Below are 25044 nucleotides of genomic sequence, written 5' to 3'. Positions count from 1 at the left end.
CGAATCTAAAATCTACTTCAGTACCAATACTGTAACAACAAGTATCTCTCGTTTATTTTATTTCAGGTAGAAGTTGTTAGTCCATTCTATGACCTTGTATTCAATATTTGTACGAGCGAAAGCAAAATATCCTGTAATCTTCTTTCAGGAATTGGTATATATTTTTAAATTGGTTGGCATCAAAATATGTCATTTATTATAGCTTAATCAACTCAACGAATTCGGTAAACTCATTAACATACTCAAATATTTTGTCAGCACGGAGCATATGCATTTTATACAGCAACAGAAACTGCTACGGGCTAGCAAAGGGTGCGTTGAAGCACCCCTAGCCTTTCCCTTGACTTACGGGGAGGTTGCGGGCTTGTTTGACCCTGCGGGAGAACTCTGCAACGCAAATTATCACGTGTCCCGTACATAGCCCCTAAGTAGCCCGCAGAATAACTATGCATATGGCCCTAAGATGCTTTCTAGAGTGAGCGGGAAGAACAGTATATATCAGAAAACGCTGTTATTTTGGGAATTTTTTTCCCTTCCGGACAAATATTATAGCATATAGTAGTGGCGAAAGGAAGGGGGAAGAGGGGTGCCCCCACAGGATTCCGACAATGTAAAGTCCTGGCCCCATATATAGGTGTCCGTAAAAAAATGTCCCTTAAGTTCTTTTTAAAATAATGTCTTGGGAATATATTTCAAATTTGAGGTGTTTTCCTGGTAGCCGTCATTTTCCAATATGGCCGCCACCCTACGTAAATCTCTCTCTCTCTCTCTCTCTCTATATATATATATATATATATATATATATATATATATATATATATATATATATATATATATATATATATAAAGAGAGAGATCGTGAACCAAGGCACTTAGAATTATAATTTTGGTGTCAAACTATAGGTTTCTGAGGCCGATGAATTTAAATATGGCATTGTTTATTGCCACTTAGAAACCTTACAACCCGGCAACACTGTTGTCTAACGATTAACTGTACAAAGTTACAAATGCGTATATGCACGCATTACTCTAGGATGTAGCGTACTTCCTTAGGACTAAACGAAACCTACTTTTTCTGGTAGCTTTCATCACGAGAAGACATATTTTACATGGTAACATGAGAGAACATTTGTCCAAATCCAATATGGCAGCCAATATGATGGCTAATTACTAGGCAACCAAGTAATGGACTTATTCAAATGCCTGTCAGTCCTAATTGGCCTAGAGAATGGGAGAAAGAGGCAGAATACGGTGTCATTGAAGAAGCGTCTCCTGAGGGGGCGACGGAAATTTAAAATACTCCATTTTTTAATGAAAAACACGGTTTTGCCTCCTTGTCCACAGACAACACTGCACACCAAATGCCCTATAAGACGTTCTCTAAATAGCCCTGTTAGATCCAACCTGTATTGTGTGTAAACCGTGCATTTTCACGGGGGAACAGCGGAGCAAAAGCCCTGTTTTTTTTTTTTTTTTTTTTTTTTTTTTTGTGATATTTCTGGTTTCTCGTGCTTACTTCGCTAAGACTAAGCACTGTAAGCCAATCTCCAATTATCCTACAGCAGTGTTAATTTCAGATCATTTCCTCCGGAGGCACCACGCACAGGGGGAAAAGCGACTAAAAATTGCGTGCTCCACAGAAATTTCTGCGAAGATCTCAAACACGAGGGTGAATTTCGTAGCTCTTGGGAGAATCCCCCCCCCCCAGAATCACCCCTGAAATCATCACTGCCCTGGAAAATGACCCTTCTTCTTTCGTTTCATTATTGGTCCGTTTTCCATAATGTGTTATACTACGCAAATTGTCACAGTTCGGTTTAGCTTCCCACACAGATCTGACCTGTACTTGCTCACTAACTGGAATGATTAGCTGGGATGTATAAGATCACTTCGCGGGAAGTTCTGGTGGTCAGAACTTGACATTCAAATTCCTTACTATTGTTTGGGCATTTCTCGGAACTAGCCTTCTCTTCAATACAAAGAAGCGTCCTACGGGGGAAATATTTTTGTTGAATGTTTACGCAGGCATATCCAAACATCGGTGCGCGGGCCGGATCTGACACGCCGAGTTCTTTTATACAGCCCGCGAAATTGTCCGTTATTAAATTATCCGATAATTATTTCTTGTGAAAATGTCATATATTACCTTTAACAGCCCGTGACGACAGTAAGATTTCTGTGATTCGGCCAATCCCTGTTCCTACTTGCAAATGCCTGATTTATAGCATTTACGCTATTAGTAAGCGCTACTGAGGTCAATAAGAGTTGAATTAGTTTTTTGCGAGGGGCGCATTGTAATAGCATGTTTTCTAACGCACAATGGGATGTTCTGAATGGGGGGCAGCTATGTGTATGTTTAGCCAATGGAGCCATTCGTATCTTCGTGGCTTTGCACTCTAACTCCAAATAATAATAATAATAATAATAATAATAATAATAATAATAATAATAATAACTTTTGCCTCCTGAAAATAACCAGATGGTAAAGTTATGGTCGATACATTTTTGGAATTCGAAGGCATTTTAGAATGCTTGTCTAACATCTGGCTATCAGAAATAATTGATCACCATTTTCTCTACATATCTATAATTTTCTTACACGGTAGAAACACCTCCTCGGAAGAGAGAGAGAGAGAGAGAAAAAAAAGAGAGAGAAAGTGGCCGAACTTGGGCTATTGAACGTGAGGACAGGATGTTTACGTTCGCATTGACACCTGCTGTGAAAACGGTCCCTTCATATCTTTCGGGACGAAAACAGAAGAAAAGGGTGGGTGCGGATGCCTTACCCTCGTCAAACTTCTTGACAAGTGGACTTTAATACTTATATTAAAATACTATTTTTTAATTGGCGTATCAGATATGGTTGTGATTAAAACTATTAGAGTTGTTTCTTCTCAAGGAATAAAACAAAAAAAGTTGATCTTTCTACCATAATTGGTTCCGAAGTTAGACATATTATAATTTGTATAAAAAGAAACTAATTTATTTATTTTTTAATAATTTATTTCTGCTAAACTAGCAGACAAATATACAATTTAAGTATTTCAACCCGTTAATAAACTTCTGTAGAATGCTGCAATTTTTTTTCCCTTTAGAGATACCTAGTTCCTTAGAAACTGAGGAAATTCGGTAGCCATGTTCTTCCCATAAGGTCCAATATACAAATTTTTGTGCCGAAAAAAGGTAGATCATCCCTGGTGCTGTGTATTCTGTCGGAAAATTAAACCTGTAATAGTATGTACCACAGATACACTGCTATGCAGAAACACATCGAAACTTTAGAAAACTATTATACTTTAGTTGAATGCTCTATCCCTGTTGTTTCGTTATTTATTTGTATTCGTAGTAAATAGTAGACTTGGAGTCTGTAAAGTGTCTACTTCTCTCAAATTTTTACGTATTGCTAAATAGAAATATGCATAAACGATTAAGACTGGTATGGAGCGTGGCGCTTTACGGACCAGAGACGTGGACATTGAGAAAAGTTGAAATACCCAAGCTGGAAGCATTTAAAATGTGGTGTTGGCGCAGAATACTGCGCACATCATGGGCCGAAAGGAAAAGAAACGAAGACGTATCAAAGGAAGCTAATGAAGGACGACAGATCATGAAGATAATAGGAAAAAGAAGAAACAGCATGCTTGGCCATCTTATTCGACACTCCGACTGGATCACCGTGTTGATAGAGGGAAAGACAGAAGGAAAACCAGACAGAGGAAGATCAAGGATATAATATCTAGATGCAGTTACGAAGAAGGGACTTCATCAAAGTATAAACCAGCTCTCCCAAGGGAGAAATGTAAAATTTCCATGTTGCCCACCAACCTATGGTAGAGGAAAGAAAAAAGACGACTTGTTGCCTCGATTGCATTTCTTTCATATGAAGGAGCTTCATTTTAGCGTAAATCTTCATCTGATTCGCCATTAGCACTATTTATTTATTTTCGATTTGTGCTTTTAAAAACTTAACACTTCTATAATAATGTTTCGATTATTAGAGGAAGCACAGACAATAATGGCACGCCAATTCGCTTCAGAATATTGTATACCTAGGAACGGCTTTAAATAAACTTTATCTATACCCTTAGTAAAGAAGTGCACCTCCCGCAAGTACAACCACCGTAGTTATACAACTAGGTGGCAATTTTTACATAGCTTTTCTTCGAAGACTTCACTACGCCTTTTACCACTTTTTCTTATTTTTGTAAATAACTCAACAGCAAAAAACAATATGACAGTCTTGGAAAATGATCAATATTTATAAAATACTAACGCGTGTTTTCAAGGCTAACGGTAGAGGAACTTTTCGAAAATTATAACGCAATAAACTGTGCATTATTTTTTCTGTTTTATCTGGGAAGACTTGGAAAAAAATCGTTTATTTAATAATATTCTCTAACTACAGTTTGGTTCACTTTTGAATTTGTATTACAAAATGAATGATTTATGTAATGAGATAAAGCAAAGAAAAATGTTAAATGAACCAATATAATTCAACTTATAATTCAGCTTATTCAGATAATTCATATATAGATACTAAAACATTGGAACTGAGTACGAATACCATGTATAGTCGTGAAAATTTTCTTCACTTTTTAGAAGATTGGTGCTTATTTTATATAAAATGTTTAGTTAAAAGCAGTTCTAACTACACACAATGAAAAGTGAATTATTTTCTTAACTTTACATAATATTCGGTAACTTTAGTTCTATATGTTCCTTTTGGCAATAGGCTAATGGTAGGGGTAAGTTTATTAGATATTACTGTTTGACGGTAAGAAGAAAACGTTACAAATCACCTCGGAAGAACGGGAACTCTACCACGGGCGGCGAGCGTTATCAAACATACCAAATATTAACTTACTACTTAGGTATGAAGTTTTCAACCGCTCCTAAGTTTCTACATTCATTCCTTCATCAGAAGTATTAGTCATCTCTTTGTTTATAAAGCCATCAAAAACAAATCGGACATCACAATGCATCATCAATCTTTCCCCTTGTTCACACGGCGTTGCAACTGTCAGAATTCTTTGGCATACGCTACCGATTGCAAAAGTTGCTTTGTCTAGGTACACGTCACTATGTCCTTAGGAGTGGAATTATTTTTTTAAATGACTGTATCTTCAAGCAATAACTTCATTCAATTCAACTTTTGCACTTTTTCTTGAAACAAATTTACATGGAAACCTCATATTGAGTAACAAGCGACGTAATGTTCTGATTGAACACGGAAATTCATAATCATTGCTTTCATAATTGATGCTTGACTCTTATAAGCGACTGATTTCTTGTGCTACTCATACAATGTACGACGCTGCAAGTAGTGAATAAAATCGTCAATTTTGCCGAATGACAACTCCCTTTTTTCACACGTATCGTTGCGTTGAGTTAGATAAATATCAGACTGTGATTTGTGAAATATTTAGGGAATTCGATATCGTTGCGTTTACAGCTAGTTTAGATGCTTTACTTAAAGAAAGAAAAAGGAATTGCCGTGAATAACTTAATGCAAGAATTTCTGTATGTTGTGCGGCTATAGGAACGTTTCGTTTTTCTAGTTTTGCTCCAAGAATACGATCTTCGTCCTTGTTAATTCAACTTCTTTGTCCAGAAAGGCTAGATTGCGAATCTCCTGATTTTGAATGATCTGACAGGGTTTAACATTTTCTCTTTGCGATAAAATACAAAACCACTATCCATTTTAATAGCTTTTCTTGGTCCCATGCATCACTAAATATTACCATGCGTGGGAGGGGGAAGCACTAAATAAAAAATGTACTTCTTTCTTTTCAGACCAGACTGCAAGGTTCCTCTTTAGTTGATAAGGAGAAATTATAAACAATAAGAAAGTGTGATTCAATTCACGCAAGTGATTAGTTCAATTCCTAGTGTGGGGTGAAAAAGGCTTGGACTCCAGCTTCAACTGCTACTCCACACTTCACATAGCCTTGGTGGTAGAAACGGGACGTCAATATCCTTTACTAGAGATGTTAATTCAAGTTAATGTGTTCATGCAGATATAAGAACCATCTGAATCCAGTTTGTAGCTTTCGTTATAGAGTATACTAATAATTTGCGCAATAAAGGATGAAGCAGAGCCAACAAAACTACCATACAGAATCAAGTTTCTTCCAATTCCTCTTTTAATCTCAAGCAGTGTATTAATAAAAAAAGTAACTGTAATAAATATGAATATATATTAAAACAATATACACTGTATACATGAACGAGCTATCTATTATACCATTCAACCATAAGAAAAGATAATATACCTTTATCTTACAAAGTTTCTTTTACATATAGATCTGACAATGTATTTGAAATACTGATTTTGTATTCAAATTCAACCAGTATTTTTTTTCAGCTTTCCCTAATAAAATTTAGTCAATATCTGAAATATGTATATTTCAAATTCAAAAGAGTAAATTTTCATCATTCCAGTCAATTATTCAAATCCAAATCTTGAAATGAAATGAAGACTTCTCTTCATCCTGCTGAGAACTTTACTTAGTCCAGCTAACTTTGGGAATGTCGAAATGCTCAGTAAGTGTGTCCAAATGCCTATTAAATTCTTCCACTCTCTGCTTGTGGGTCATCGATGCTTTCTGTTTAATACGTTCCTTTTGCTGAAATTAAAGAAAAGAAAAAGGAAGCGTTATGATACAGTAATCAAGTTCTAATTATTTTAATTACTGTGTTACTACTATTAGAATGTCTGCCACTCGAATCAAGAATTTTCCATCTCTCCATACCTCTGCGTCTTGACAAAAGACATGGAACCTAACATCCATCATATGCAATTTTTTTTTTTACTTTTTTCTTTCTCCAGTAGTCCCCACAATACAATTTCTCAAAATATGTTCTAATGATTTCTCTTCCTCTTTCTAATTATCTCCAATTATAATAGCACTTTTCAAAAAGTAAAACACAATGAAGGAAAATTTCGCAATATTTGATACTTTCTGTATCTCGAATTGATCAAATAATTATAAAACAACTTAATGTTTCCTATAGAGTTGACCTATCTAGTTTCCTGGAGAAAAGAAATATTCAACGAAATAATAAAACACATATCTAAAGTTTCCGTTTAAAATCAATAAATATATATATTCATATTCCATGTATCATTGCCTTAGTTTTACTTACTTATTACTTATTATTATTAATTATAATTATTGTATAGTAGTGAATTTGATTCTAAATGTATTAGATGCGTTTCGACTACAAACATTTTTTCTTTGGCGGGGTAGGGCAGTGGCAGAACATCCATATGTGGTGCATGGAGCCCCTAGTTCGATCCCATCGTATGCGTGAATTTTCTGAGTTCTCCCATTTTCTCATTCCACCAGCATTATCCATCTCATCATCACCATCTCCCTTAGCATAGGAACATAATAGTGGGACGTTAAACTAATTTTCTTTTTTTCCTAAGAAGTAATAATTATTTTAATTGTATTTTTTAAGTGGTAAAACAACAGCTGACTCGTCTCTCTTTTATTCAACGAGCGTAAGAAAACAATGCAGAAGAGAAAAACACACAATAGATTCCAACGAATAGTTTGTAGAACTATGAAATGAATTCTTTTATGTTCACCCACTTCTCAGCAAGTACTTTAAGTAGCCGAAACTTTTCAACATAATTGGGAGTTAACATCAGCCAAGCATAAAAGTGAGTAGAGAATTTCAACTTTAGGGGACTTTTTTAATAAATAGTAATATTTTACGTAACAAATATACGAGATAATTTTCTGTGCAAAAAGCAACACTTTCTATTTTCTTGTGTCCTAACAAGAATAGAAAGTTACAAAAAGAAAAGATGGTTCTACAGGAAATTATTTATTGAACTGCCAGACAAAATAATAAATTATCTACCCCAAATGTGTTCTCAGAATAAACCTTTACCTTTACATTCGACAGATGCAAAGATTTGATTACCCTGAAAACTTTCGAAGACCTGAAGCCATCTGCAGAAAGGTGAGTGACTTTAAACATGTTCTCCGTGTGCTGGTCACACTCAAGAGCAACACTCAGCAATAAATTTTTTTAACTCGAGAGATTAACACTGTTAGTGTAACTTCATATTTTGTAAAACGCAATTATTATTGGTGGATTTTGTAACTTAAATATGAAGCAAATTTTCAGTCAGTAATATATGTACATCGAAACTGAAATAACAATTGATGCGGGAGAAAAGAATAAGAATTTGCATCTCATTTAGCCGTTCTTGTAACCTGAGAATGAAATTATTTTTCACTATATGACTTTTATTACATGCAAAATCTGTAATATATTCAAATTGTTCCCTCATTCTTTCAAAATGTTCGTAATCACGTATATATATATATATATATATATAACGATACAAAAAGTTTGGTGTATGTATTATCTATTTCTACGCCCATTGTAGTATTGTGTTCTTTACTTAAAAGTTACATGTTACTAACACTTTGTAACCAAGATGTTAATGATGTGTAAGTTGTCTATGCGCACGGTCCGGATTTGATCTGTTATTGGAGTAAATATAAAAAGCAGAAGTAGTGTTTTCGCATAGGATTGATGCTGAAAAACAACATTAAACTCAAATATTACTATTTGTTGGCTATAGATTCTACCACAGGAAAGGAAAAAATTGTGGCTGAATAAAGATGCCAGAAGCAAACAAAAGTTCCAGAAAAAAAAAAAATCACATCCTTAAAATGCCTAATCTTTGAGTTAAACGCCATTCTAATGCTATACCTAGTTATATCATAAATACCGTTACAAAGTTTGGAGTGGCGCTGTAGGCATCCGGAGTGGCACAGTGGTGCCATCTGTGTATAAAGCGGAAGATGCATCTAGTGTGTGTTTGACTTCACGACATACGTTGATATTGTACTGAGTTCTGATGGAGTGGAGCGATTACGAAAATCGCGTGGCAGTAATTGGACTACACAAGGTCGGGAAGACAGCAGGTGAGATTTTCAACCTCCTGAAACCCCTAAAAATCAGCAGGAGATTCGTGTGTCGCGCCATACAGCGATACACCGAGACTGGAACGGCAGCTGACCGCGCAAGGAGTGGCAGACCACGAACGGTACGAACCCCGCAGGTCCAGAAAGCAGTCGCAGCAAGAATTCGAAGAAATCCTGTTCGAACACAAAGTGTGATAGATGCTGAGATTAACATCAGCAGAAATTCCATGTCTCGTGCGCTCACGAGTGACCTACATCTAAGGACGTATACGAGGGGGAGTGGTCACTTTCTGACCCAAACATTAATGTCACAGAGGGTCCTTAAATCAAAGAGACCGTTGCGGCGTTACGCCAACAATCTGCACAGAAAGATTCTGTTCACTGACGAAAAGGTGTTCACAACTGAGCAGGCCTACAACGCCCAAAATGACCGTGTGTATGCCACGTCATTTACTGCAGCTGCTGAGGTAGCTCCAAGGGTTCAGAGGGCACACCATTCTGCCTCAGTGATGGTTTGGTGGAGAGTGAGCTACTCAGGCACAACCCAGCTGCATTTTTCCGAACAAGGTGTTAAAACATCTGCCAAGGTGTATCAGGACACAGTGCTAACACCTATAGTGAAACCACTGTCTGCTACCATGTTCCCTGCAGAAAGGCGGACCTTCCAGCAGGATTTCGCTCCAGCCACAAAGCAAAAACGACCCAGGACTGGCTGGTACAGAACGTCCCCGACTTCATTTCTACCGCTGATTGGCCTTCTAGCAGCCCGGACCTTAACCCGTTGGACTACAAACTTTGGGCATTCCTTCAGGCAAAGGTCTGCCATAAACGGCATCCATCTGTCGACACTCTGAAACAATCCTTGACCCGAGCAGTGAACAATTTTCCCACTGACGTGGTGCGTAATGCCATTGACCAGTGGCCGGACAGACTTCGTGCGTCAGGTGTACAACATACCAATGTAAAACATTACCAAAATAAATTGCCTTGGTGTTATTACTCTCTGTGTTATTCACATTCAAACTTGTGACAGTATTTATGATATAACTAGGTATATGAAATAAAGTTCGAACATTATTGCAGTGGAAAGAGCTTGCTATTATTGCACGTATTAATCAACGCTCTATGATTCATATTTTCCAACAATAATCCAAACGTCCCAGTCAAAATCACGAAACTTACAAAACTGATTAAACATTTCAAAAAACTAAAAACTCATTTTGTCCTTAAAATTCTCACACACGATATTAGAATCAGTGAGTCAATTTGCTGGATCTAATTGTAAACTGATCCTTATTTAACAAAATCAAATAACAGCGCCGTAAGTGGACCTCTAAGGATGTTTTTACACACAACCAAGAAATTAATGCACGAATTTGATATGAGTAACGGGTATTCGGTAGTGTAGACAATTGTGTTTAAGTGCCTGAAATATGTATAGTACATTATATATACCACACAGGCAGAAAATTCGCCAAATTTGTATTGCGATTCTATAAAAAAGTGCTCCAAGATGGGACAACCTAAATTAAAGCATATACTGAGTGCAGCTAATTAATCTTTCAGCAGAATTTCCAGACAAATATACTGCTTTCAACATGAATTTGTTTTTTGTTTTTGAGCTTAGCGTCCCTTTCAGCAGTAAGGTTACATGATATGGATTTACAGTTTAACGTGGAATCCGAACCACATGAGCTCCCGCCGGGAATCGAACCCAAATCTGCCACGCCAAATGCACACACACAGAAACTGCTTAGCCACGAAGGAGCTTCGCTTTCAACATGAAGAAATCATTATCGGATAGGCACTTAACATTCACTAATCCTGACGGAGTAATATATCATAATATTTGTGCATTATGTACTAAGTAGACTTAGAATGCAAGAACTTCACGCAACATCGAATCCGCAACACATTTACAGAGTAATCTTTAAATGGTCAGTGAAAATGCATGTAAATCAAAAGATTAAATCTACAATGACTTTCTTCTCTACTGCTGTACTTCTTCAACCACCTTTCCAAACACTGACATTCTTACGTGACGCTATTGCTTCAAACGGTACGTGACGTTTGGGCGCCGCCGTTTGGGCACTGGACGTTTGGGCGCGAAGCCATTTGGGCGCCAGACGTTTGGGCGCGAGTTAAAAAGTCGTTATGTTAGGCGCTGAGTACTAAGTTCGAATCAAGATATCACAAGGTGTCTACTGTAGTGGAAGTCCTTGAATTATACTGGATTTTGTTTTACATACTAGAAATACTGGAATTTCAAAATTATAAAAACTGAATTAACAATTAAATTTTGTAAATTTAAGTTTCAACGAAAGTTAAGTGTGCTTTTTATTTGATAACTTTTCAAGCCAAATGTAAGTCGACCAGACTACATATGATTGACTGCATTACATACATAGTGACCCTATTCCATTAAAAAACTTAAAGCAGGCCTTCTGCTGTAGTTACGCAATAAGTGTGAATGTCAAACACATTTCTAGTGGCTAAATGACCAATATATGTACACTTAACTATTATTTTTCACTTTGAAATCGTTTTTTTTTTTTTTTTTTTTTTTTCGCCACTTTCTTTAATGCAGATTAAATGCTTACAAGGGACGAAAAAAATGTGTGTTAAGTTTTGATTTTTATATTGGAATGTTAATAAAAAAAGTTATACCAGAAATACGGCATACTACAGTTCCTAAACTCAATGTGTTAGACATCCTGTATGCAAAATATGTCTTAGACACCATGTATGCAAAATATCTTTCCCTCAACTCGATTAGGATATAGGATTTTTAGATTTCTGGGCTCTCGGCATCTAAGGCCATTTAGCCCGTCACGTTTGAGGGAGCACACTATCCGGGGAAAGGGAAAGAAGAAAGGATTGGGGAAGGAAGGAAGCGGCCTGGACCTATAAATTAGGTACCACCCCGGCATTTGCCTGGTGTGAATGAAGAAAACCCAGGAAAACCTCATTCAGGGTGGCTGGCCTGAAAGAGCGTGTTACACTTTTTCGACCGAGTGCCCCCACCGGGAATCGAACCCGGGACCGATCGCACCGAAGGCGAGAGTGTTAGCGACTACGCTGCAATCTTTTATTGGTAGTTCTTTATTGGACTTAAGGAAGAGAAGAGTTTGGCAAACGTAATACGAAAGAAAACAAATTTTAATATTCATAAATATGTAATTATTAACTTTCTTTAAAAAATACAAAAATTAAATCAATATGTTTTAATTAACATTAAGAAAATTAACAGTTCGTCTGATTCCTTTATTTCCTAGCTTTCTTATATAATACAAAAATTAGATCAGAAGTACAAGAATCGTGAACAAGCGAAAAATCAATCCATGACGAGGTTAGGCAACAAATGCCACAAACGCATTAAACTATTTAATTTAGATGAATAAATAAGATAGAGATAGAAAATATACAGATAAATGAGGTGAGATAAAGATAGAAGTGTAGGAAATGTATATATCTTGATTGGCGCTTAGTTTTCAGTGCCTAGCTTACTTTATATGTCGTAAATTGTGATTTTTACTATGTACCTCGCGCCCAAACGTCTGGCGCCTAAACGGCTTTGCGCCCAAACGGCAGCGCTAAAACGTCCGCGCCCAAACGTCCTGTCCCGGCTTCAAAGATCATTACAAGTTGCGCTCAAGCTCTAAGATCTTATTTTAAGGTACTGTGAGCCGATGGAAGAATTCAGTTACCGTATTCTGAAAATACGCAGAAAAAAAATGAAACGAAATCTTTAAGTTTAAGGTACCACGGTTATGCCGGTTAGGCTAAAGGAGACGGTGATAATGAGAAATGAGTGAAAATGGTGGAATGAAGAAAGTGGGAAGAAATGGGAGGATCCCGAGAAAACCCACGAGCACGGTGTTTGTCCACCACAAAGTCCACAATACGCAGAAACCATGTGAATCTGAGATATGGAAGGCAGCACCGTGCAGCGTTCGTAGTTCCTATAGCCGAAGTTAGAGTGAGCAGCGTTTTCGATACTACAAATGACCACCAGTGTCCAAGAACATGTTATATTTCGTTTTCTCCACCTGAGAAATGTGGCAACTATATATATTCATCTATAACTCCGTAAGAGAGAGAGAGAGAGAGAGACATTCTGATTGTTGACAAAAGGGATGTGCGGGTAGCAATGTATCAATCATCGTTAACACGTTATTACATCATGAATGGTGCTTTCTTTTCGTCAATTGTCACAGTGGATAAGACATGAGTACCGCTTTCAATGCTTGAAAGAATGGCAGTCTTCATGACGGAAGCACGCAGACTCTCAGCCACCGAAAAGAATCGGATTACCGCCCGTCTTCAGAAAGTAATAGTTACCACTCTTTGGCACAGCGAAGGCACACTCTTTGCTCACTCATTACGTTCTAAAGGGCACTGCAATGACGGGTGCATCTTACGCAATAGTTCGAAGACTAAGCACATTCCAGTATATTGACGCAAAACAATTCTAGAAAGTTACTTATATGCTTTTCCATCAAGACAATGCTCCTGCTTATCGGCACTCTTAACTCAGGGTTTTCTTCGTATTAACAATTATGAAGTGGTGCTTCATGTTCCCTATTCATCAGACCTTACTCTCAGCAAGTTTTTTTCTGTTTCCGACAAAAAAAGACTCTCCGTCGACATTCATTTCCCAGTGGTCAAAATATACTTCTTAAAGATGTGTTCTGGTCATGGAATCATGGGGTCGACAGTGCGAAAAATTATCTTTAGAATAATTATTATAATATTTAATTATTATCTTAAGAATAATTCAAGAGATAAGATTCACCTGTTACAAGAAATGGATCTCTCAACTGAACACTATTTATCTGCATGAGACACAACCTTACCATTTTTTCTTGCATTGCAAGAAATGCGAGTTCCGCTTTCGTCCTTTTGATCTCAGTTTTTGGTTTTTCTTCTTTCTCCAATTCAGTCACTTTGGGTGCTTGTTCGAGGATGATCTTCTTATCCTTCTTCTTTTTCTTTCTACAGAAATTGAAAAATCTTCATTATTACTTATTGTAATTCAGTAACACTATATATATTACAACAGACCAGCAGCTTATCTATTTTCTATGTCACTTATAACATAAGTCATTCTAAGGATATGTGAAATACTTGTATATGTACTTTAAAAATCTTAAAATATGTACAGAAATAGACTGACATATTTTTGAAAAAAAAAAAAAAAAAAACTCAAATCATTTTAATATGTCCTTTGGTTTGTATTTTGATGGTTATTTTCCTGGTAACCAATTCTCTTAGCATTACCTGAGAGACATTAATTGACGAATATTAGCATCTACAGATTTTTACATGTTATTCACCTTAGTCTCTTTGGGAGGAAACACTAATACCAAAGCCAATGTTTGAGCTATTGATGATCCACCATTGGCTTTATCGTAACGGGGACAGATAGCCCCGCTGCTGACGCTCTAATTAAATCATAATCATTCATTCATTCATTGAACTAGTGATCACCTACACACTAAATCAAAACTTAAAAGATGAGTTATATAATAACCCAGTAGTTTCTTGATATAACCGGTAAATTGAGTTACCTATCCAATTTACTATTACTGAGTCTGGTAAAATTTTATCATAGTTCTTGGAAAAGTTCCCCTTATCTAAATTTAACGCTAGATGTTAGCTCTAATATAGTATGACTCAAACACGTTTCTTATTATTCTTTTCTTCCTTATTATTATTCTTCTTTCTTATTTTGATCTTAAAGTTGTGTTTGGATATGGCTAGTGTTTAGGTAAGCCAAAAATCGCAAAGAATTTCAATCCTTTTACGTTCTTTTATTCTAGTCGGCCTAAAATAAGAACTGACAGATTCTCAAATAGTTTGAGACCCCAGCAGAGATACTCTTGTTAACGTAATATCTTTTGTAGGTCTCCTCGTGCCTATATGATTAGCGTAGGCGTATTAGGCGCGAAAGATCCTGGTTCGAGAGCTGACGTGGTCCGGATCCCACGTTAAGCTTAAAGTCCACGTCTCATATAGCCTCACTGCTGAACGGGACGCTAAACCCGAAGCTGAATAATTTTTGTAATACGAAAAATGGCTTTTCAATATTTATGGATGATTTGCAGATAACCTAAAACCTAAAATTTTACCTTGTTTGCTCCGACTGAACGGAATGAAATTCAAGCCAAATTGAAAAGGCGACCTACTTACTCTTGGATTTAGGTGCAATTTTATTGAGTTATAAAGTAAGTTAAAAGCTCCTTTTCTGAATTTATCCAAAGTGCCCTAGCGTATGTATTCTGTTCACTTAATTCAAATACAATTTTTAGTTGTATTCCGCTGTATCCCCTTTACATGATATCAATCTATATATTCTAGACGTAAAAAAAATTCGACCATAAATTAGATTGAACAAATTTGTTGTGGATGTAAAAACTTACAAGCAGTTGTTTTCCCATGCATTTTAGAATGAATTATGCATGCATTTTAGAATTTCTATACATTTTGGAATTTATTATTGAATACGCTGAGCAACAATTCGAGAAAGTCTAAGCTATTTCTGAGACTTTCGTGCTCAACTAATTTGATTTTTAAGTGAATCCAAGTTTCTGAAAAATAGTTAAAATATTTATGTCTTGTATACTATGAACGTGTCATCAGCGTATCTATTATTATTTTATAAATTTGAATAGTTCTTTTACAACTTGGGTATTATTTAGTTCAGGCATGTGCAAATTGCAACAGGAGCTGAGCCAACCAGACAAACTTACTGGTGTCGGGGGCCGTACCAGACAATCTATATAATATTCTCACAAGAACTGAATAACAATATTCAGTGGAGAAACTCGACCGTACACTAACATCACAGGAAGGCAAAAGCTGTTATAACAGTAACAAACATAGCCTAATTGAGGAGTTTGATGCAGTAAGGGCGTAAGTCTGAAAGGCAGTTGGAGAAAAACAAAGTTGAAAATTTAAGTAGTGTTTTTTCTTACATAAAACAATGTAATATGCAGCATTTTATTCCGATATTGAATTGAAATATTACCAGGAGGCTAAACAAGCATGGCAAAAGCCACAAATGCGTTTGATGCAAAAGGGGCGTAAAATCGTCCTTATTACGTCAAACTCCTCAATTACTGAGGCAGGAAAATCTATTGTCATTTTAGTGTGAGACTTGATCTCTCATGCTCTGAATCAATCTGAACAGGTTTTACACTGCGCAATAGAGGGTGAGAAAAATTTTCAATACAATTTACGAGGTTACGTAAAAATGGATTTTCAAGAGTTCAGTGGGACGTCTGTTGCACATGGCTGATTTAGTTTCTCTCCTAAATCACTTGTTCGTAACACTGGTTCACGTAGCAGAGATCACGGTTTGTTACTTGTAATTGTGATGAGTACAAATAGAGTGTGAACCTATGCCATAAAAACTATAGTTCATTAGTACGATCCAACTTGTGCTAAGTGTGCACAATATAAGCACGAATGACATCTAAGAGAGCTCGGTCAGGAGCGCAACAGGGAGCACGTGCGGTAGCAAGGGAGTACGTCCGTAGGGAATAGGCGCGTCAGCGATGGTAAATATACGCATAAACGAGGTCGTTTTTACAAAAGCTCATTATAAGTCATGATACCAATTCCGGAGCCGTCGATGGATCTGGGGGAGATACTAAATGCCAATCTTCAGGTTTTTTCTTTTTTAGATGTTTCTTTTTCTTTTGCTTCAAAATAGTCCATAACCATCTTGGAGCCTTCCATTTCAACTCAGACAAAAAAAAAAAAAAAAAAAAAAAAAAAAAAAAAAAAAAAAAAAACATAAAATTGTACCATCACCATCTTAGATATTGTTGAAACTTTTTTTTTTATAGCAACTAGACATGTTTTTAAGATACATATTTTTTGTTTTCTCGAAAAAAAATTTCCCGCCAAATGATGGGCCATCAAAGACGGAGAGTACAATTTATGAATTGTAGAAGACATGGAAAATGGTCAACTTCGGAGCGTCACCATTCGGCTATGGAGACAGCTAGAGTTATAATTCTTGTTGTGGTATGTACATAGGGATATAAATAAACTATATTTTTATTATAGTTTGGTTTGCGCATGCGTATCTTTTTGTACATAAATTAACAAATGAACGTCAATTTATTTGAAAAGTCGAAGTTTGCGAATCTTTTTCGAACACTTCTGGTTAGAATTTTAAAATTCTGTTTTCGCGGTTGGTAAGACCTAGCTACCCGTTTTCCGAAAAAAAAAAAAAAAAAAAAAGTATCGCTTCTGTGTGCAACCATTTTGTCGCAAAAAATTCGAGAAATTGTAAAATTTCAAAAAAATCGCCATTTTTGGACGCCATTTTCTCGAAAACACCATCTTTTAAAATTCTGAAATTTTGTCAGATGGTTCAACTTTACCTGAATAATAAACACACCAAATAATATTCTCGACCAATGCTATATGAATTAACTGCAGCCTTTTAAAGTCAGCGGTTTTTAATTTTGATGTCACAGTTAGCAACACTGGGAACAATAAAAGTGCAATGATTTGATGATGTTTGTGGTTCACATTCATTAAATGAAGAATAAAAGGTTTTCTTGACGGTTTGTTTTTATTATTATTATTTTGATCAAGAAGGCTCTGTGAAATAGTAAAATGTGCCTCCCCCTACTCCGTTTTCTTAAACCGAAATAATCTGAGGTGGAAATTACGATTACGAAACGCACAAATTTCAAGTTCACTTACTTAAAATAGTCTTCGAAAACAAAATTTCACTTTTTTTTTTTTTTTTTTATTACATGGATTAATCATTTGCTTGGTTGGTGTCTTCTTCGCTAATAGCATGTAACCGTGCAGGTGCTCCAATAGGTGTTGCCTCACTCTCAACTCGTCCAGGAGTGGATCTAGGGGGAAGAAACTTCTTTATTTTATATATAAATACAACCGATCTCAGTTTGGAGCTCTTAAAAGTAGCTCAAGTAGGAGTATTACCCCCCTCCCCCTTCCTTTCAGAAGTCTGTCCTGGATCCGCCCTTGCGCAGCACATTGTCGATAGTCACAAATGCTGCAGGCCCATGTGGAAGCATAAACAGCACTTCAACTTCACGTAATTCATGATTTATTCATAATACTTCTGCTACGCACCACTGGTTATCATACATATATTATGTAACAAAAGTTCCTTTTTGCAGATTTCTTAAATCTACACTTTGAATTGCAGAAGTTCGATTTTGGGGGAAGCATGAAATTAGTTCATGGAGACCCGTTACTGCAATAAAAACTTCGCCATTTTCCGAAAGCCAAAGATGACTTCGTTGAATACCAGTTACCAGTCGCATACTTTCCCTTTTTTTCTTCCGGAAGTCGTCGAATTCAGTTCCAGGCAACAAAACGAGAGTAATACCCGGAGTTGGTACTGGCACTATACTCACGAATTCTTCTGCGGTTTTAGTGGAGGCGGGGTGGCTCAGTGGTAGAGCATTCACCTCCGGTGCTTGGGGTCCCTGGTTCGATCCCAGCTCGCGCCGTGTGGCTTTGTGGTGGACAAACACCGTGCTCGTGGGTTTTCTCGGGGTTATCCCGTTTCCTCCCACTTTCTGCATTCCACCATTTCATTCATTTTTCATAATCACCGTCTCCTTTAGCCTAACCGGCATAACCGTGGGACGTAAAACTTAAAGATTTCATTTCTTTTTTCTTCTGCGGTTTTAATACTGTGTATCTGTTTTTGCCTAAGGTTATGCCGCGTTGCCACATTCTATACACTCCCCCCCCCCCCCTCAATACTGTCGCAGAGATCCTTGTATGGCCGGTTTCACTGCAAAATCACTGCTTTATCTGACTTGTCTGCATCTCGGACATCTGAAAGCGATTTCTAAAGTGGGATGCAACACCATCAGAAATCACTGACACGCTTTGGGAAATTGTAGACACTTATTTTCACGTATTCAAACTTTTTTCTATAAAATATATTTTCGCTTTTCTCGAGTATTTTTAGAATCTTGTCTATGGCTATGAGTACATGAGCCGAATCGTCTGTTTTATCGCAGTTTATTACAACAAAACTGTCAGTCGTTTCATATACCGGTGATAACTCTGAATTTCACTTTGCAGAATAACAGTCCCGTTTTCAGCGAAGTCCACATGAAGTAAAATAGAATTTGTATCTTGAAATTTTATAAGGTGCTTTTCGGTAGCAATTAATTCTCTTTGGATTTTCTTGATGTAGTCATGAATTACAATCCTTACAGTTAAACCAGCAATGTACGACACGAAAACAGAAAGTGGCACAGTTTTATAACGAGATTATTGTTTTCCCATATGGCATACGTAACACTTTCATTTTCATCAGGATCAGTAATTACAAATTCCACACTTATTCCTTTCACTCCAGGACATTCACCACATTCTTGAAGACAGTTGTCATTTTCTACGGATCATACTACTAAAGGAAATAGGTCACTCATGACAGCTTCAATACAGGCTGCACCTTTGATTTGTAGGAACGCAGTAGCAGCTAACTTAAAATTTGCACAATGCACACACACACACATATACACACTTCCCTCGCAGGTTGCGGACTGATCCACTGCAGTCGAATACTGTAAAATTCCGATTGACCTATTCTTATGTTGGGATTGTTCTGTTTAAAAAGTCAGTAAATTTCTTTGGAATGCGTAAGAAAACGTTTCGATTTTCTTTTTAACTTTTTGTCCTTTTTCGATCATTGTAATGACATCGCACTTAATTGAGACTTTGTCTGGAGCATTCCAAATCATCACTGAGGTAATAGTTCACGCTTTTTATAGATCATCAGAATTTATTGAATGGCCATTTCAAGTAAACTTAAAATTTGTGTGTTTCGTAATCGTAAGTTGCACCTCAGATTATTTCGGCTTAATAAAACGGAGGAGTAGGGGGAGGCTCATTTTACTATTTCAGAGAGCCTTCTTGATCAAAATAATAATAATAATAATAATAATAAAAAAACGAGTCAAGAAAACCTTTTATTCTTCATTTAATGAATGTGAACCACAATCATCAACAAATCATTGCAATTTTATTGTTCCCAGTATTGCTAACTGTGACATCAAAGTAAACGAAACTTCGCTAACTTTAAAAGGCTGCAGTTAATTCATGTAGCATTGGTCGATAATGGTATTTTGTGTGTTTATTATTTATGTAAAGTTGAACCATCTGAAAAAATTTCAGAATTTTAAAAGATGGTGTTTTCGAGAAAGTGGCGATTTTTGAAAATTTTACAATTTCTCGAATTTTTTGCGACAAAACGGTTGCACACAGAAGCAATACATTTTTTTTTTTTTTCGGAAAGCGGGTAACCAGGTCTTACCAACCGTGAAAACAGAATTTTAAAATTCGAACCGGAAGTGCTCGAAAAAAATTCGCAAACTTCGACTTTTCAGATAAATTGACGTTCATTTGTTAATAATGTACAAAAAGATACGCATGCGCAAACCAAACTATAATAAAATATAGTTTATTTATATCCCTATGTACATACCACAAGAATTATAACTCTGTCTCCATAGCCGAATGGTGAGGCTTCGAAGTTGACAATTTTCCATGTCTTCTACAATTCATGAATTGTACTCCCCGTCTTTGATGGCCCATTACTTGGCGGAAATTTTTTTTCCCGACAAAACAAAAAAAAATATGGATCTCTTAAAAACATGTCTAGTTGCTATAAAAAAGTTTCAACAATATCTGAGATGGTGATGGTACATGCTCTGCCTGAATTGAAATGGAAGGCACCTCTTCTCTACAAGGGTCAGATAAAAATTAATGACAACATTATTATATTTCTTACTTGGTTTTGTGCACACAACAACTGTTACAAATGAATCGGTTACTGTTGAAAGGGAATGGTACATATCCCCTTTTAACAATGACCGGTTCAATTCTACATATTTGTCAAGAATAAAAGTCGGAATTCACAACTGAAATAAGAAAACCAGAGGTGTACAGATTTACTGTATGGATCCACAGATTTACAGAACGAATTTTATTCAGTTACAGGACAAGGTGCCTTCCATTTCAACTCAGGAAAAAAATAATAATAATAATAATAATAATAAAATAAAATAAAATTGTACCATCATCATCTCAGATATTGTTGAAACTTTTTTATAGCAACTAGACAGGTTTTTAAGAGATCCATTTTTTTTTTTTTTTTTTTTGTTTTGTTTTGTCGAAAAAAATTTTCCTCCAAGTAATGGGCATCAAAGACGGAGAGTACAATTTATGAATTGTAGAAGACATGGAAAATGGTCAACTTCGGAGCGTCACCATTCGGCTATGGAGACAGCTAGAGTTATAATTCTTGTTGTGGTATGTACATAGGGATATAAATAAACTATATTTTATTATAGTTTGGTTTGCACATATGTATCTTTTTGTACATAAATTAACAAATGAACGTCAATTTATCTGAAAAGTCGAAGTTTGCGAATTTTTTTCGAGCACTTCCGGTTCGAATTTTAAAATTCTGTTTTCGTGGTTGGTAAGACCTGGTTACCCGTTTTCCGAAAAATATTCTGTATCGCTTCTGTGTGCAACCGTTTTGCCGCAAAAAAATTCGAGAAATTGCAAAATTCTCAAAAATCGCCATTTTCTCGAGAACACCATCTTTTAAAATTCTAAAATTTTGTCAGATGGTCCAACCTCATTGAATAATAAACACACTTTCGACCAATGCTTCATGAATTAACTACAGCCTTTTGAAGTTAGCGAAGTTTCGTTAACTTTGATGTCACAGTTAGCAACACTGGAAACAATGAAAGTGCAATGATTTGATGACGTTTGTGGTTCACATTCATTAAATGAAGAATAAAAGGTTTTCTTGACTAGTTTTTATTATTTGGATCAAAAAGGCTCTCTGAAATAGTAAAATGAGCCTCCTCCTACTCCTCTGTTTTCTTAAACCGAAGTAATCTGAGATGGAAATTACGATTACGAAACACACAAATTTGAAGTTCACTTACTTAAAATGGTCTTCGGAAACAAAATATTACTGATTTTTTTTTCCATGGACCAATCATTTGCTTGCTTGGCGTCTTCTTCGCTAATAGCATGTAAGCGTGCAGATGCCCAATAGGTGTTGGTGCACTCACAACTCGTCCAGGGTTGTATCCAAGGGGACGATTCCCCCCCAGAAGAAGAAACTTTATTATTTTATATAAATAAAACCCATCCCTGAGTTTGGAGCTCTTAAAAGTAGTTCTAAGTAGCAGTATTACAACCCGGCCCCCAGAAGTCTGTCCTGGATCCGCCCCTGCGTAGCACATTGTCAATAGTCACAAAATACTTATTTTCACTTTTCTTATGCCCTTCTGGAAACCTGTACCCTGCTGATGGTCCATGTGGAAGGCTAAATAGTACTTCAAATTCACGTAATTCATGATTTATTCATAATATTTCCTAAGCAAGAAGGACATAGTAATAGAACAGGCGGATAAAGGTGGAGCAGTGGTAGTTATGGAGAAAGAATGGTACAAGAAGAAACTGGAAGATTTATGTAACGATACATATGAGGTTATAGGGGATAAGGACACGAAGGAAGAGGATCTATTGAAGAAAGTAATGAAAGAAGGAATAGGTTTCACGAAATGGATAAAAATACAAGGAAGGATACCAAGAATGAAAGGTTTCCCAAAATTACACAAGAAAGAGGTGCAGCTTAGACCAGTACTAGAGTGTAGAGAGAACTACTGGGAGCCACTAGAGAAGGAGTTGAAGGAGATTTGTGAAAGCATAAGAGAAGGACAAGAATCGTGCAGAGTGAAGAACACAGAAGAAGCGAAGGAAGTGGATCTTAGTGGAGGCAGAAAAGTTATGTTTAGTCTCGATGTTAAGGCTATGTTCCCGAGCCTTAGTAGAGAAACAAAAATAAGTACCATAGAGGAAGAAATGGGAAGTAAAAGTATAAAAGGATGGACAAAACAGAAGGTAGTTAAGACTTTGAAGGTAATATGGAGAAAAAAAAAAAAAAAAAAAAGACACCGTTATTATAATTTAAAATAAAGTGTCTTTTAAGCTTTGGTCAGTGTTTCTCTTATTAAAATAATATTTCTGCTACACATCACTGGTTATCATACGTATATGTACGTAACAGAAGTTCCTTTTTTGAAACTTCTTAAATTGCAGAAGCTGGACTTTGGGGGAAGCATGAAGTTAGTTCATGGTGACCCGTTACTGTCCTAAAAACTTCGCCATTTTCCGTTACCGGTCGCACACTTTTCCCGTTCTTGCTTTTTCTCTTCTTCTTCCGGAAGTTGTCGAATTCAGTTCCAGGCAACAAAACGAGAGTAATATTCGGAGTTTGTATTTGCACTATACTCACGAATTCTTCCGCGGTTTTAATACTGTGTATCTTTTTCGCCCATGGTTATGCCGCGTAGCTTCATTCTTTACGGACGTCGAATCTGTTACGCACGGATTTGTCCATAAGGTAGCTAGTAATCACACTATACAAAAGTGAAGTAATTATCTTAAGTCAATGTGCTAACTCGTGACGTGCAAATGTAGAAGTGTCCGAAAGTTGGGTTCACATTGTTGTGAAATTTACGTTAGTAACGTGTTACGCTACTTAAGAACACAAATATGCAGGCAATGAAAACATACCGGAATATTACTTGTAACGTCTTTAATGTCGTACAAATACATATTAAACACGTAAATAAGTAATTTTATACCAAATAAAGTGTTTTGCGCAATCTTCGTTTATGTGCATACTCACCTTCGCTGATGTGCCTGCTGTCTACGGACGGAGCCTCTCGTCACCGCTCGGAGCCCCTTGCTGCGCACCTGCCCTGACTCGGTTAGATACTGCTAGTATTCGTGCTTTTTAGTAAAGACGTTGGTAAGTTGGTTGGGGTTAAGTTTAGAGTTACCCCTCCGCTTTTTATAAAAATCAGGAAAATTTACAGGAGAAATGAGGTAAGAAATGATAATTTGAAGTTTTTATGTTATGTTTAGCAATGTAAGTTCGGCAGGAGAGATATGGTTAATACGAGAAAAGATATGTGGAAGTTAGTACTATTTGCCGGATGCGAAAGCATTGCGGAAGGTTTCAGCAGCATGGTAGTTGTAAAATATGGTGAACAGGTGTAACGGATGCACAAAAATAATGAAGATAACCTTTTAAATTTTTGTGAAGCACACGGAGTAAGTGAGACGTAACAATTTTTAATACTTCAAGCACTGTTTTTTTTGTATGTTGCATAGTCCAAGGGCACCTTCAGACTAGAGGGGCAACTCGAAACTTAAGCCAACTATAATAACGGGAGGGGGGCAAAATTTTTTAGTTGACAAAATATAGCTTGAGCGAGCGACAAAGCGTATCGGATTAGAAGCCCCACAGGGCTCGTTGTTTTCTACCTGTATCACAATTTAGACAAAAACAAGGTACTCAGTTCTGGATCCCGTATTTACTTTCACGGTTTGTATTGGGCCCCCGCAATTAGAATTAACCCTTATTCTTATCCCCTAAAATGATTCTGTTCACCCCAAAAATGATTTAGGATGCAAAACGTATACGTACTGGAAAAGAAGTACCATATATATGCAATGAATTTATGTAAACATCTGTACAATAAATTTGTAAACCTTCTTGACGACTAAATAGTCGACAACTTGAATCACCTCAACAATTTCCCTGCAAGTGTTTATGGTGAAAGTCAAAATTTCTGCTAGAGAAATGCAATGGTTACTTACTTTTTAATAACCAGATCAGCAGATCCTTTCAATTTTAAAGATCCTCGAGCACAAGCTTCATACTCCATTGTAATACTTTACTTGAAATACGATAATGAATTAATCAAATGGCATAAACTAATATTAGTAAACAAGAACAAATCCTTTCCTTGCTTGACAGATTTCTAGAATGATCACTGTGATCATCACACCACAGACGTAATACGAGAAATGTTCATTGATATTCACTTACACTCTAGCTTCTCAGAATATTTGGCTTCTTTTCAATGAAACATTTACGTAAAAGAAATATACTTTGCTCATTTAAAATAATTTTAATTTGCTACTGGAAGTTTTATTTTATCATGCTTGCTAGTTTCACGAAATCTACAGTATTGCAAGA

General features: G+C 36.4%; 1 protein-coding gene across 1 annotated transcript; it reads right to left on the bottom strand.

The window, feature by feature from the left end:
* Positions 1–6178: 6178 nt before the first annotated feature.
* LOC145673341 (protein FAM32A) lies at positions 6179–24838 on the bottom strand. Its single transcript, XM_081742961.1, has 3 exons — positions 24663–24838; positions 13808–13946; positions 6179–6626 (listed from the first exon to the last, which is right to left on the bottom strand). The coding sequence occupies exons 1-3, from the start codon at positions 24728–24730 to the stop codon at positions 6504–6506; spliced, it is 330 nt and encodes a 109-aa protein (XP_081599087.1). The 5' UTR covers positions 24731–24838; the 3' UTR covers positions 6179–6503.
* Between the last annotated feature and the right edge of the window lie 206 nt (positions 24839–25044).

Source organism: Thermobia domestica, chromosome 16 (genome assembly GCF_964235325.1).
Source record: "Thermobia domestica chromosome 16, izTheDome1.hap1.1, whole genome shotgun sequence".
NCBI lineage: Eukaryota > Metazoa > Arthropoda > Insecta > Zygentoma > Lepismatidae > Thermobia > Thermobia domestica.
Note: the sequence above shows the minus strand (reverse complement) of the source record. Positions and strands in the feature narration are given on the sequence as shown.

Coding starts and splice junctions, on each gene's coding strand:
- LOC145673341 (XM_081742961.1), bottom strand. CDS start 24,730: ATGGAGTATGAAGCTTGTGCTCGAGGATCTTTAAAATTGAAAGGATCT. Junction 13,947..24,662: donor GCTGATCTGGTTATTAAAAA/GTAAGTAACCAT, acceptor CAATTTCTGTAG/AAAGAAAAAGAAGAAGGATA. Junction 6,627..13,807: donor TTGCAATGCAAGAAAAAATG/GTAAGGTTGTGT, acceptor CTTTAATTTCAG/CAAAAGGAACGTATTAAACA.